At 39.3% G+C, this 16,025-nt stretch overlaps 2 protein-coding genes across 2 annotated transcripts in view; one reads left to right on the top strand and one right to left on the bottom strand.

Annotated features, from left to right (window-relative positions):
* Sec23 (transport protein Sec23) overlaps window positions 1-16,025 on the bottom strand; it is a 229,938-nt gene that overhangs the window by 115,119 nt on the left and 98,794 nt on the right. The window lies entirely within an intron of this gene.
* The window catches only part of LOC135699941 (juvenile hormone esterase), an 88,034-nt gene that overhangs the window by 45,808 nt on the left and 26,201 nt on the right, over window positions 1-16,025 (top strand). Inside the window, exons 2-6 of the mRNA XM_065220272.1 lie at window positions 7,897-8,019; window positions 8,090-8,391; window positions 8,454-9,163; window positions 9,222-9,400; window positions 9,467-9,750. Of these exons, the coding sequence (XP_065076344.1) occupies window positions 7,897-8,019; window positions 8,090-8,391; window positions 8,454-9,163; window positions 9,222-9,400; window positions 9,467-9,750 (1,598 nt within the window). The remainder of the gene's footprint in view (window positions 1-7,896; window positions 8,020-8,089; window positions 8,392-8,453; window positions 9,164-9,221; window positions 9,401-9,466; window positions 9,751-16,025) is intronic.

Genomic DNA, 16,025 nt, shown 5'->3' with positions numbered 1-16,025 from the left:
TGGTCGAAATTTTCATACCCGGATTTCCCAGTATATAATATTCCAAAATCCTTTATTTATCGGCTGGTGGGCCTTCCAAACCTTTAAATCGATTTATCTCCGTAAATATGGCTCTAATCGCGAAAAGAGGGGTGTTCAGAAGATCGAAATTTTCATACCCGGATTTCTCAGTATATAATATTCCAAAATCCTTTGTTTATCGGCTGGTGGGCCTTCCAAACCTTTAAATCGATTTATCTCCGTTAATATGGCTCTAATCGCGAAAAGAGGGGTGTTCAGATGGTCGAAATTTTCATACCCGGATTTCTCAGTATATAATATTCCAAAATCCTTTATTCATCGGCTGGTGGGCCTTCCAAACCTTTAAATCGATTTATCTCCGTAAATATGGCTCTAATCGCGGAAAGAGAGGTGTTCAGATGGTCGAAATTTTCATACCCGGATTTCCCAGTATATAATATTCCAAAATCCTTTATTTATCGGCTGGTGGGCCTTCCAAACCTTTAAATCGATTTATCTCCGTAAATATGGCTCTAATCGCGAAAAGAGGGGTGTTCAGAAGATCGAAATTTTCATACCCGGATTTCTCAGTATATAATATTCCAAAATCCTTTGTTTATCGGCTGGTGGGCCTTCCAAACCTTTAAATCGATTTATCTCCGTTAATATGGCTCTAATCGCGAAAAGAGGGGTGTTCAGATGGTCGAAATTTTCATACCCGGATTTCTCAGTATATAATATTCCAAAATCCTTTATTTATCGGCTGGTGGGCCTTCCAAACCTTTAAAACGATTTATCTCCGTAAATATGGCTCTAATCGCGAAAAGAGGGGTGTTCAGATGGTCGAAATTTTTATACCCGGATTTCTCAGTATATAATATTTCAAAATCCTCTATTCATCGGCTGGTGGGCCTTCCAAACCTTTAAATCGATTTATCTCCGTAAATATGGCTCTAATCGCGAAAAGAGGGGTGTTCAGATGGTCGAAATTTTCATACCCGGATTCCTCAGTATATAATATTCCAAAATCCTCTATTCATCGGCTGGTGGGACTTCCAAACCTTTAAATCGATTTATCTCCGTAAATATGGCTCTAATCGCGAAAAGAGGGGTGTTCAGATGGTCGAAATTTTCATACCCGGATTTCTCAGTATATAATATTCCAAAATCCTCTATTCATCGGCTGGTGGGCCTTCCAAACCTTTAAATCGATTTATCTCCGTAAATATGGCTCTAATCGCGAAAAGAGGGGTGTTCAGATGGTCGAAATTTTCATACCCGGATTTCTCAGTATATAATATTCCAAAATCCTTTGTTTTTCGGCTGGTGGGCCTTCCAAACCTTTAAATCGATTTATCTCCGTAAAAATGGCTCTAATCGCGAAAAGAGGGGTGTTCAGATGGTCGAAATTTTCATACCCGGATTTCTCAGTATATAATATTCCAAAATCCTCTATTCATCGGCTGGTGGGCCTTCCAAACCTTTAAATCGATTTATCTCCGTAAATATGGCTCTAATCGCGAAAAGAGGGGTGTTCAGATGGTCGAAATTTTCATACCCGGATTTCTCAGTATATAATATTCCAAAATCCTCTATTCATCGGCTGGTGGGACTTCCAAACCTTTAAATCGATTTATCTCCGTAAATATGGCTCTAATCGCGAAAAGAGGGGTGTTCAGATGGTCGAAATTTTCATACCCGGATTTCTCAGTATATAATATTCCAAAATCCTCTATTCATCGGCTGGTGGGCCTTCCAAACCTTTAAATCGATTTATCTCCGTAAATATGGCTCTAATCGCGAAAAGAGGGGTGTTCAGATGGTCGAAATTTTCATACCCGGATTTCTCAGTATATAATATTCCAAAATCCTTTGTTTTTCGGCTGGTGGGCCTTCCAAACCTTTAAATCGATTTATCTCCGTAAAAATGGCTCTAATCGCGAAAAGAGGGGTGTTCAGATGGTCGAAATTTTCATACCCGGATTTCTCAGTATATAATATTCCAAAATCCTCTATTCATCGGCTGGTGGGCCTTCCAAACCTTTAAATCGATTTATCTCCGTAAATATGGCTCTAATCGCGAAAAGAGGGGTGTTCAGATGGTCGAAATTTTCATACCCGGATTTCTCAGTATATAATATTCCAAAATCCTCTATTCATCGGCTGGTGGGACTTCCAAACCTTTAAATCGATTTATCTCCGTAAATATGGCTCTAATCGCGAAAAGAGGGGTGTTCAGATGGTCGAAATTTTCATACCCGGATTTCTCAGTATATAATATTCCAAAATCCTTTGTTTTTCGGCTGGTGGGCCTTCCAAACCTTTAAATCGATTTATCTCCGTAAATATGGCTCTAATCGCGAAAAGAGGGGTGTTCAGATGGTCGAAATTTTCATACCCGGATTTCTCAGTATATAATATTCCAAAATCCTCTATTCATCGGCTGGTGGGACTTCCAAACCTTTAAATCGATTTATCTCCGTAAATATGGCTCTAATCGCGAAAAGAGGGGTGTTCAGATGGTCGAAATTTTCATACCCGGATTTCTCAGTATATAATATTCCAAAATCCTTTATTCATCGGCTGGTGGGCCTTCCAAACCTTTAAATCGAATTATCTCCGTAAATATGGCTCTAATCGCGAAAAGAGGGGTGTTCAGATGGTCGAAATTTTCATACCCGGATTTCTCAGTATATAATATTCCAAAATCCTTTATTTATCGGCTGGTGGGCCTTCCAAACCTTTAAATCGATTTATCTCCGTAAATATGGCTCTAATCGCGAAAAGAGGGGTGTTCAGAAGATCGAAATTTTCATACCCGGATTTCTCAGTATATAATATTCCAAAATCCTTTATTCATCGGCTGGTGGGCCTTCCAAACCTTTAAATCGATTTATCTCCGTAAATATGGCTCTAATCGCGGAAAGAGAGGTGTTCAGATGGTCGAAATTTTCATACCCGGATTTCCCAGTATATAATATTCCAAAATCCTTTATTTATCGGCTGGTGGGCCTTCCAAACCTTTAAATCGATTTATCTCCGTAAATATGGCTCTAATCGCGAAAAGAGGGGTGTTCAGAAGATCGAAATTTTCATACCCGGATTTCTCAGTATATAATATTCCAAAATCCTTTGTTTATCGGCTGGTGGGCCTTCCAAACCTTTAAATCGATTTATCTCCGTTAATATGGCTCTAATCGCGAAAAGAGGGGTGTTCAGATGGTCGAAATTTTCATACCCGGATTTCTCAGTATATAATATTCCAAAATCCTTTATTCATCGGCTGGTGGGCCTTCCAAACCTTTAAATCGATTTATCTCCGTAAATATGGCTCTAATCGCGGAAAGAGAGGTGTTCAGATGGTCGAAATTTTCATACCCGGATTTCCCAGTATATAATATTCCAAAATCCTTTATTTATCGGCTGGTGGGCCTTCCAAACCTTTAAATCGATTTATCTCCGTAAATATGGCTCTAATCGCGAAAAGAGGGGTGTTCAGAAGATCGAAATTTTCATACCCGGATTTCTCAGTATATAATATTCCAAAATCCTTTGTTTATCGGCTGGTGGGCCTTCCAAACCTTTAAATCGATTTATCTCCGTTAATATGGCTCTAATCGCGAAAAGAGGGGTGTTCAGATGGTCGAAATTTTCATACCCGGATTTCTCAGTATATAATATTCCAAAATCCTTTATTCATCGGCTGGTGGGCCTTCCAAACCTTTAAATCGATTTATCTCCGTAAATATGGCTCTAATCGCGGAAAGAGAGGTGTTCAGATGGTCGAAATTTTCATACCCGGATTTCCCAGTATATAATATTCCAAAATCCTTTATTTATCGGCTGGTGGGCCTTCCAAACCTTTAAATCGATTTATCTCCGTAAATATGGCTCTAATCGCGAAAAGAGGGGTGTTCAGAAGATCGAAATTTTCATACCCGGATTTCTCAGTATATAATATTCCAAAATCCTTTGTTTATCGGCTGGTGGGCCTTCCAAACCTTTAAATCGATTTATCTCCGTTAATATGGCTCTAATCGCGAAAAGAGGGGTGTTCAGATGGTCGAAATTTTCATACCCGGATTTCTCAGTATATAATATTCCAAAATCCTCTATTCATCGGCTGGTGGGCCTTCCAAACCTTTAAATCGATTTATCTCCGTAAAAATGGCTCTAATCGCGAAAAGAGGGGTGTTCAGATGGTCGAAATTTTCATACCCGGATTTCTCAGTATATAATATTCCAAAAACCTCTATTCATCGGCTGGTGGGCCTACCAAACCTTTAAATCGATTTATCTCCGTAAATATAGCTCTAATCGCGAAAACAGGGGTGTTCAGATGCTCGAAATTTTCATACCCGGATTTTCCAGTATATAAGGGTACAAAATCCTTTATTTATCGGCTGGTGGCCCTTCCCAACCTTTAAATCGATTTATCTCCGTAAATATAGCTCTAATCGCGAAAACAGGGGTGTTCAGATGCTCGAAATTTTCATTCTCGGATTTCCCAGTGTTAAATATTACAAAAACCTTTATTTATCGGCTGGTGGGCCTACCAAACCTTTAAATCGATTTATCTCCGTAAATATAGCTTTAATCGCGAAAACAGGGGTGTTCAGATGCTCGAAATTTCCATACCCGGATTTCCAAGTGTTAAATATTACAAAATCCTTTATTTATCGGCTGGTGGACCTACCAAACATTTAAATCGATTTATCTCCGTAAATATAGCTCTAATCGCGAAAACAGGGGTGTTCAGATGCTCGAAATTTTCATACCCGGATTTTCCAGTATAAAATATTACAAAATCCTTTATTTATCGGCTGGTGGCCCTTCCCAACCTTTAAATCGATTTATCTCCGTAAATATTGCTCTAATCGCGAAAACAGGGGTGTTCAGATGCTCGAAATTTTCATACCCGGATTTCCCAGTGTTAAATATTACAAAATCCTTTATTTATCGGCTGGTGGGCCTACCAAACCTTTAAATCGATTTATCTCCGTAAATATAGCTCTAATCGCAAAAAGAGGGGTGTTCAGATGCTCGAAATTTTCATACTCGGATTTCCCAGTGTTAAATATTCCAAAATCCTATATTTATCGGCTGGTGGGCCTTCCAAAACTTTAAATCGATTTATCTCCGTAAATATAGCTTTAATCGCGAAAACAGGGGTGTTCAGATGCTCGAAATTTCCATACCCGGATTTCCAAGTGTTAAATATTACAAAATCCTTTATTTATCGGCTGGTGGACCTACCAAACATTTAAATCGATTTATCTCCGTAAATATAGCTCTAATCGCGAAACCAGGGGTGTTCAGATGCTCAAAATTTTCATACCCGGATTTCCCAGTATAAAATATTACAAAATCCTTTATTTATCGGCTGGTGGGCCTACCAAACCTTTAAATCGATTTATCTCCGTAAATATTGCTCTAATCGCGAAAACAGGGGTGTTCAGATGCTCGAAATTTTCATACCCGGATTTCCCAGTGTTAAATATTACAAAATCCTTTATTTATCGGCTGGTGGGCCTACCAAACCTTTAAATCGATTTATCTCCGTAAATATAGCTGTAATCGCAAAAAGAGGGGTGTTCAGATGCTCGAAATTTTCATACTCGGATTTCCCAGTGTTAAATATTCCAAAATCCTTTATTTATCGGCTGGTGGGCCTTCCAAACCTTTAAATCGATTTATCTCCGTAAATATGGCTCTAATCGCGAAAACAGGGGTGTTCAGATGCTCGAAATTTTCATACCCGGATTTCCCAGTATAAAATATTACAAAATCCTTTATTTATCAGCTGGTGGCCCTTCCCAACCTTTAAATCGATTTATCTCCGTAAATATAGCTCTAATCACGAAAACAGGGGTGTTCAGATGCTCGAAATTTTCATTCTCGGATTTCCCAGTGTTAAATATTACAAAAACCTTTATTTATCGGCTGGTGGGCCTACCAAACCTTTAAATCGATTTATCTCCGTAAATATAGCTCTAACCGCGAAAACAGGGGTGTTCAGATGCTCGAAATTTTCATACCCGGATTTCCCAGTATAAAATATTACAAAATCCTTTATTTATCGGCTGGTGGCCCTTCCCAACCTTTAAATCGATTTATCTCCGTAAATATAGCTCTAATCGCGAAAACAGGGGTGTTCAGATGCTCGAAATTTTCATTCTCGGATTTCCCAGTGTTAAATATTACAAAATCCTTTATTTATCGGCTGGTGGGCCTACCAAACCTTTAAATCGATTTATCTCCGTAAATATAGCTTTAATCGCGAAAACAGGGGTGTTCAGATGCTCGAAATTTTCATACCCGGATTTCCCAGTGTTAAATATTACAAAATCCTTTATTTATCGGCTGGTGGGCCTACCAAACCTTTAAATCGATTTATCTCCGTAAATATGGCTCTAATCGCGAAAAGAGGGGTGTTCAGATGGTCGAAATTTTCATACCCGGATTTCCCAGTATATAATATTCTGTAAAAATGAACAGGTCTAATAAACATGCCAAAAAAGATCCCTTCTTCACAGTTTAGGCCAATAAGCTATGGGAATCGTTCTTTGAAGAACGATCACCGTCATTTGCTATTAGGCTTGCTAGCCATCTTGACTTCAAAGCCGACCCTTTTAAGACTTCATAACTTTGATAATAAGAGTGCAAACATTAACACTAAGAACAATGAAAAATGCCAAAATATAAAGCAATGATTGTTTACCCGAAAACCTCATCGCTAATTATTGCGCACTTGAATTTCACAAGACAAAACTCGTAGGTGACTAAACTTATGCATGAAATTTGAATTTTCAGGAATATCTCCGAAGTTTCGTGTAATTTTCCGAAGTTCCATGAAGATCTCCGAAGTTCCATGAAGTTCTCCGTGAACTTCTTTGAAATTCCGAAAATTTTTCACAATGCCATTGATTCCCCAATGTCCATGAAATTTTTTGAACTATCATGATATTCTTTGAAAGCCTCTGTACATCCACGGATTTACTCTAAATTTTAATAAGTTCCTTGAGCCCTGGTCTTCTACGAAGTATTCTGAACAAATGATTAATTTCGTAACCTTCTCGGAATAAAATCACGCCTCTTAAATATTGTTTAAGTATCTTAGAAAACAAATCCAAAGACCTTCAAGTTATCAAAGACCTCTATAAAGTCCTCTTATATTTTTTTTTTTTCAAGAATGCAGCAATGCTTTTTCCTGACATGGGAAGGGTCTGGATGATTTTAACACACTTGGAATGAAATTCAGCTGCTTAGATTTTATTCATTGCAAACACGGAACAGTTGTTGTTCAATATCTTTTTTCCTTTGAAAGTGCCCATCTTGAGATGTGTGGACGACTTGTAGATAATGGTCTGTCTTTCTGTTGAAAAAACTAACTAACTAAATAATTTTATGCAGTGTAGTAAGATATATATATTTTATATATTTTCTTATGACAGCTCATGTAATATTCAACAAATCATCTTTTGAAAACATTTTTGTAGGATCAATTTTTAGGAATAATTTTTTGTAGATGTTGGAAAAATAAGTTCGGCCCTTTTCAAACGTTGGTTTTGATTTTTATAAATAATATTAATATGCAAAGTTTCTTAATGGACTGTTTACACTAACACTAGTTCACTAGCTCAGCAAGCTCAACCAACTAGTGAAATTCGTGAGTGCACCTTATGATATGTATGGATTATCATCATTCTCGACCAGCATTGAAGAATTCCTGGTTGAATTTATGAAGAAATTTTATGGGTTTTTAAATTAATAGAAGCGCACAATCAAGCAAATAAAAATCCCCTAAATAAAACAAAACTTTCTTTGATGAAGAAAAAAACTAACTTTCACAGATCCATCAACTGAAACTAATTCAACTCATTACACCAATTGCAGGAAACAGTCGCATGGAAAACGTTCGCCGGTATCGCACGCGATTCCGATTCGCTCAACTCGCTGGTGCGGATCATCCCACGGACCACGATGGGCTTCGTGCAGGAAGTCGTCAATTCGTTCCGGGTATATTATTTACACATTTTTTTTTCTAATTTCCTCGTGAATGTAAGACCCTTTTCCCAATCACCAAAAGCAAAGGGGACCACGTGTTATCGTGCTGACCCGAATGGGAGCTCTCGAGGGTCGCATCCAGAAGGTGAAGGGCGGTGCCCAGGGGGAGTTTCTCGCCTTCAAAGGAATCCGCTACGGACAGCCTCCGGTGGGGAAGCTTCGCTTCAAGGCTCCACTTCCCGCTCAACCGTGGAAAGGAATCAAGAGTGCTCTGCGAGAGGCATCCGTCTGTCCCCACAGGAGCATGATCTTGGACAACTACAAGGGCAGCGAGGATTGTCTGTTTATAAATGTTTACTCGCCGGATTTACCCGGCGGGGACTAGTAAGCGTTGATGGGTGTTGGTTTGAAATGAAGGCTGGAATAACGGGAACTCATTCTTACAGCAATCCAAATTTTCCGGTGATGGTCTGGCTACATGGCGGAGCGTTTTCGTTCGGTTCCGGAAACTCATTTCTGTACGGCCCGGATTACCTCGTGCCGGAAGGAATCGTGTTGGTCACTTTCAACTATCGGTTAGGTCCCCTTGGGTTCCTGAGTGTCGGAAAAGATGCTTCGGGTAATGCCGGCATCAAAGACCAGGTGTTGGCTTTGAAATGGGTCCGGGATAATATTGCCGCTTTCGGTGGAAACCCCAAGGACGTCACAATTTTCGGACAATCGGCTGGATCGGTTTCCGTGCACTTGCTAATGATGTCCCCGCTGGCGAAGGGATTGTTCCACAAAGCGATCGCTCAAAGTGGATCGGCGATGAATCCATGGGCCATCGCCAGGAGCCCGAAGGAACGCGGTTTTCTTCTGGGACAGCAGCTGGGCTGCTTTACAAACAGCACGGACGAGCTGCTGAGCTGCTTGCGAAAAGCTTCTCCGCAGAAGATTGTCAACGCAGCGTCACAGACGATCACTCAAGATGATGTTAAGCGAAGTATAGGGTTACCATTTGTACCGTCGATTGAAAATTGGACCGGCGAGGATGCTTCCGAAGAAGAACCACTGATAACCAAGGACCCGATGGCAATTATGAAGAGCGGGAGCTACAACCATGTGCCACTGATCACTGGTTTCAACTCAGACGAAGCAATGTTGTTCTTGAGACGTGAGTAAACGAACATTTTGATATACTTTTTACGAAATCTCATAATTTAACTATGTAGGAGTTCGAAAGGATCCAAACTTGCTGCAGAGCATCGATGGAGACTTCCAGAGGATGATACCAATCGGTCTGCATGTTGAACGTGATACAGCCGAGGGCGAACTGGTGGCACAGCGTATACGGGATTACTACATAGGTGATCAACACATAACCAACTCCTCAGTTCAGAACATGATGAACGTAAGATCCGTATCTGGCTATTGTAACAACCGAGTGCACTGACAGCTTCCTCAATTCGTTCCACAGATGATGTCCGACATCATGTTCATGCATGGCATCACCGATCTGGCCCGGTTGAACGCTGCCGCCACCGGTCAGGAGTCGACCTGGCTCTATCGGTTCGCGTATGATGGATCGCTAGGTATCTACAAGCGGATATTGGGGATCGATTGGCCCGGTGCTTGCCATGGTGACGAACTGGGATATCTGTTTCACTTTGGAGTGCTGAACATTCGGCTTGACAATTCGTCGACCGAACTGCTAACCATGAACAAGATGACCCGGTTATGGACCAACTTTGCCAAGTATGGGTAAGTACGATGGTGAAAAATTCGGTTTACACAACTCTCCAAAACATGCATGTTTTATGTTGGACCCAAACGATTATTTACTATTACAACTTGTTTTTTTCGGAGTTGCTCCTTTGCATCTTTTTGTATACCCCCTTGTCCGCACGTTGGTCATAAAAATCCCCAACCTACAACCACTGACGGAGTCCGATTAGATAATCGTTTGTAAATCTTGATTTTTATGACCTCAATTTCGGTACATTTTGATGGAACACAAATTGACATCTAGACGCACAGCTCGAGGGTTCAAATGTCACATCTTGTAACAAAGTGATCAAAGCAAGCCATGGCGATAGGATGTAGTGTAGAGAGTATAAGTTCTTTTTCGGCAAAGTAGGCCACAGACCTACATCCCTGGTGATGCAGCAGTAAAAGATTTGAATGCGCGAGCGTTAATTGCAGCAGCGGCGGCAGCAGTCACAGCAGCCCCATATTTGAAGGGTAATGAAAAACGGTTGCCATCTGGCAGCACGTTGTGCTTCAGTGGCGAAACTGACGCGTTTTTGCTGCAGGCAAGTTGGTTTACAATTTGGATGCAATTGCTTGTGGTGTGAAATATTGAAAATAAAAATGGAGGCTGCAATTGCAAGTGTTAACTTTTGCGTCACTGTTCCGCTGTGGTTTGGTTTTCCATTGTTGGTATGATACAATTCGCCTTGCTACCGGCGGATCTACCGATGGGGATTTTCATCTGTGATTTGTAAGTTGAATAGCGACTGGTTGAATTTCAGCAACGTACTTCCTACCGTCCGAAGTATTTCCAGTGACGACGACCAGGTCAGGTTTTCGTCGACAGTTAACCGGGAAATCAGTGGAAACATGTCAGAAGGGTCTAACTCAAAACGTAAACAATGACTTGGATCGTCGATTTCTTACGAATGACACACACCCACTCACACTAACTAAATCATCTGACAGAGAAATGTTTGTTCTATGAGCTGGTGTAGTCTGATTCCGTGGGTGTGTGGTCATTCAAGAGAAATCGTCGTTCAAAGTCATTGTTTACGTTTCGAGTTATACCCTTCTGACATGTTGCCCTTGAAATGTAAATCTTCATTACAGATCTTCAGCGGATTTGTTATAAGGTGGTGAACCCTCAGTTTTGTACCCCTGTCTCTTTTACTTTTACGATTCACTCATCACATTCCATGACGGTAGCGTAAAAGTGAAAGTGATATCGCAACCAATTCTCCTGTTTTTGTTTTTTTAGTTTAGAGAACTTCATTGAAAGCCAAATTTTTTGAAGCTTAGCCAACTGCGAAGCTAAGGGAGTATCGTAAAAGTCCGATAAACTTCTTAGAACTTCAGAGTTTGATTTGGGAACTTACTGGAAGATTATGGAACTTTGTTTCACTCAGATGTTTAGGAAAAATCGTAGAAAAGGTTCAGGGTCTTCTCTGAAGTTTGGAGAAGGTCATGAATGTCTTGAGATCTTGATTGAATTGAGAGAACTTGTAAAAAAAACTTTGAAGAGGAACTTTGCTAGGAGGATTTACAGGAAATTCTTACAGTTTTAGCAAACTTGGTAGATATGTAGTTTATATAAGCTACGGAAAAATCTTATATATTCTGGGACCTTCGTAGAGGTTGACCGAATTTCTCAGAACTTCCCACAATATCCAGGAATTTCATATAGGCTTCGGGCATTGGGAGCTTCGTTTGAAGTGAGCTTAGGCAAAAAACTTTATGGTAATACAGGACCCTTCGTAAAAGTTCAAGAAACTTCAAGCAATTTGAATAATATATCAATGGATATTTTTTGGTTGATCAAGTAATATTGTAAAGATCTTCAACTGTTCAAAAATTCAAATGTCATCCCTCAGGTATTCTCCCAAAATGGCAATCAGTAAGTATTCAAAAAATATCCAGCTCTCCAAATCCAGAGGTTTTCGGTTAGTAGTCAAATCGAAAAAGTATTGAAAGTTATGAAATTAAATTATTTTTTTAGAGTTGGTTGGAAATGCTATCTAACATAAAACTTTAGTGAGATCATTAATTAGCTAGACAAAGGTCTGAAGATGATAGGTGGATAGTTCCACTAGAGTACGGCAGTATGAAAATTGAATAGAAGTTGAAAATGAGCGAAAGGGCCATTAATGCAACAGTACTAGTCAAATGCACCTTAAGGGCCACCCACATTAGGCTCGTTTGCACGTTGCGTTGAAGTAAATTAGACAGTTAGACAATAGATTTAGCTGTCACTTTGCCGCAACGCGTCCGATCCGGATCTAATGTGCGTGGGCCTTAACTCGTACAATGTACGAGGAGATTTGAAATATTAGTACTCTAGCGGAACTATCCACCTACCATCTTTAGACCTTTCTTTAACTAATAAATTATCACACTAAAGCTTCAGAAAGCATTTACAACCATCTATGAAAATCGTTTACTTCACGAAGTAACATGAAAACACTTTGAATGTATTTTTTTTTTTTAATTTCTAGACCATCAATAAATCTCACCAAAATTTCTCATCTAATTTAAAAAAGAGAATTTTATACAACAAAAAAATATATAGGACTACCTGGTACGGGTTCCGATTATAGACACTGTATATAGACCGGACAATGTAAAATCATGCAATCTGGTAGCCCTGATAAATGTCGTTAACTTGAAAAATAAATCTGGCATCACTTGAATTTGTTCAAACTTTCAGGGAGCAGCTCAATAAGCCAAGAAAAAGATTTTTGTTTTTGCTTTTCCTTTGCTTTTGTTTTGATTCCATTCGTGCATAGAAGAGCTGTTAAATAAAAGTGCTGTGTAAAAATGAATTGCGCTCACCGAAATTGCGGCAATAGCACGCGATGTGAAGTAGATTCCGTGGGTTTCTTCCGTTTTCCGAAAAAGGATACCATCAGACAGATTTGGCTAGCATTCTGTGGCCTTCCGGATAGCTTTCAACTACAAGAAACTCATCGGATGTGTAGCGTAAGTACAAAAAATAAACTATGTTTTCGTCATTGCTAATTGAAGCGAATTTTTTCAGTTACATTTTCTTGCTAGTGTCCTCTACTTCGATACCAACGGAAAGACACGAAAAATTAAGGACGTAGGTGCAATTTTCGCCTCTGAGAGTTGGAAAATCTTCCATAAACAGTTCATTGAAGTGCTGATGCGTATCATCCTTCCCGGCAATGCGAAAGTTCTCGAGTCAATCACCGTTACCGAAGCACTGTGTAGCTTCTTGCTTCGATGTTAATGTAATTTGCATCCAAGAATAATCCAACACTACGGGGCAACCACGGTTTCCAGCGGGTTTCCAGTACTCCAGTAATGTCTCCCCCACTCGTTTTTCAGTCGTCGTTCGTGCTCTGCCGTACGTTTTTCAGTCGTCGTCGTACATCATCAGCTGGAAAATTGTGAAAGATGAAATAGAGACTCATACTAATTTGAAATTATACCTACCGTACTGTTGACACTCCCATAAAATGTTTGCTTCTGACAGATGGACCTCGTTTAGCCAGGTGGTTGGGAACGTTTCCCATGGGAATTGAAAAAAACAATTCAAGAAATAAAAATAATAAATTCAAGAAACTTATTGATGAATCGAGAGCAGAGATTCAAATGCCAGTGGCCGGATGTTGTTTTAAAACATATAGCTGGGTAGAGTAAACGCAAACCGTAGTGGATGTTGAAATTGTAATCCTGTTGAGAGAGAGGAACCTTTTCACTATCACAAATCCAGCCGCTTACAAATAATATGTTGGAAAAACTTACATTGAGAGAAACAAAATTTTACTAGGAGTTCGCCTCTTTGTTTATGTTTAGCTTTTTGTCAAAACAACACTAGATCACAATACTTGCTCCTTTGAAGCAAACCAAAGGATGACAGTCCGTTTGGATACACTTTTTGACAGTTCGTTTGGCTGCATAAGACAAACGTTGTCCAGTCTATATACAGTGTCTATAGTTCCGATAGGGCACAAAAGGACACTTCCAAAATCTCATGTACTGGTACCGTCAGACGGCTCAAAATGTATGATTTTTCATCCAGAAGTAAATAGACATCATACCATGGACCAACAGGTGGATCTGGCCACATCTGGATACTGATTTTGCTTGAAAAATATGAATTTTCTTGCCTTTGTTTACATCTCCTCAACACCGCTCACAAATTGGTGTCTTTTTCTCACAAATTGGTGACTTTCTCATTATTTGTTTACAATTGCTTGATTGAGCTAATCCCTCCCCTTGGCTAGTTTTTGCACCTTGCTGTTGGTGGGCGGGCTTAATTTCATGCTAGTGGAGTGTTGGATACGGTAGGTTTATGGTCGGCGTTGCTGGCTCATGCCACGATAGAATGACGTCATGGGCAGGCAATGAAGATTACTAGGCTTCCCCTCTCTGATAAACCACTGCATGAGAGAACCAAAGATCTAGTCCAGCAGTGATAGTATCACACTTGTTACTCCTTTAATTGAGAGCCGCGTCGTAGTACGCTTACGTATCGGCACTGACGTTGGGTGTGATACTGGCGGGTTTTGCCGCAAATCACTCTTATTTTTATTTATTTTTACGCAGATATTTGGGCAAGGGAATTATACTATTGAAATATTTCAGAAAGTGTCCAAAGGTGCTCCTTCTATTTGTGTGACAAGCTTTCATTGTTGTTTTCATTGAAGTAGGTATTACTCAGGGAACAATGTTAAACACCATTTTTGTACAATGGTATTGTAACTAATCTTATATGTGCTTCATTTTGATTTGGAATAAATGTTTGAACTATGGCTCGGGATTTCCACTGTGGTGTGCTTCTATTGTGATATATCCATACGTAATTTTGTGAGACGACATAGTGGAAACGTGTGAGCGTAGTTGGATCATATACACTAAATAATTTAAAATCAGCTAGGAAAGTATGAAGCATTTTAGTCACTTGAAGGTGTCACCTGGGTCGAACTTAGCTATAATAAATAGGTATAGGTCAAAATCTAGAGTACTTGAAACACGTTTAGTTTTAGATTACAAGCACAAGTGCAGGTACTTAAAAAAGCATGGGTTATGATTGATTAGGTGAATTAGAGATTTCAATAATTTATTAAATTAGACTAATGAAATATCATAATCATCAAATGAACTAAAATAAGAAACTTCAGAAAGCCTAATCACATTAAGTAGATTAACAAAAGAATAAGGATGCGGGGGTCCGCTTAGGGAGGCAACTAACCTTTAAAGTTGTAGAATAAATCTTCTTATTTAGTCTTGAACTTTAAAAAGAAAACGCAGGCAGACCAATAGCATTAAGCTGATTAACAAGGAGAGGAATAGTTTAGGAAATAAGTAAAAGTAGAGGTATGTGACAATTAATAGCTTTTAAACTTTTGGAGGTATTGTATTCCCCTGAGTTTGTTGTACTCGATTACTATATTATTCTCTCAAAACGCGAAATCTCTTATATATGCGGTTAAAGCATTTGAGTTAACTTATTTCTTAGTGTTAAAGTACTTACATTTGTAAACAGCAGTCAATGTTAATCTATGAACTAAACCCTACGTAACATCGATCTTTCCTTATGTGGTATTGATGCATGTTTAACTTTTCGCGGCTGTCGGAATCAACGCGCCTACGTCTACGGTGCTTACGCAGAAGTGATTCGCAATGCAGTAGAACTCACCAAAAGTTTTTTTTGAGCTTCTGTAGTATAGAATTTGTTCGGTGCGGTCACGAAATCTTGAAATGATTGATACGTGCGGTAAAATAACTAAATTGAAACAAAGCTCAACAGTAAAATAAGTAGAATATTTAGGGAGGAAACCAAAATTAATCAACTTGCCAACATAGGCTATCACATTTATTTTGATGGCACTCTTTAAGTGATAATAAGCTGTTTTTTTCTCTACGGTTGTCTCGCGTGGCGTTCAAAATTTGCGCGATTTTCGTATCTTACGTAATCTAGATGTTTAGCTCTTAACGGTTTTACTGACTCGAGGTCGTTCCTTAAGCGGTGTTGTTACAGGTAAAACCTTTGCCGACTGTCGGATTCAACGCGCCTACGTCTACGGAGCTTACGCAGAAGTTATACGCAATTCGGTAGAGCTTGTCAAACGCTTTTGAGCTTATGTAGTATGAAATTTGTTCGGTGCGGTCACGAAATCTTGAAATAATTGATACGTTCTTTAAATTAACTAATTTGATACAGAGCTCAGTAGTAAATAAGTAGAATATCTAGGGAGGAAACCAAAATTAATCAACTTGCCAACATAGGCTATCACATTTATTTTGGTGGCACTCTTTAA

This window comes from Ochlerotatus camptorhynchus, unplaced genomic scaffold (genome assembly GCF_037179485.1).
Source record: "Ochlerotatus camptorhynchus isolate MF236.1 unplaced genomic scaffold, CSIRO-AGI_Acam_v1.1 ptg000010l, whole genome shotgun sequence".
In the NCBI taxonomy this organism is placed as follows: Eukaryota; Metazoa; Arthropoda; class Insecta; order Diptera; family Culicidae; genus Ochlerotatus; species Ochlerotatus camptorhynchus.
The sequence above is the reverse complement of the archived record's forward strand: the minus strand, read 5'-3'. Positions and strand labels throughout refer to the sequence as shown.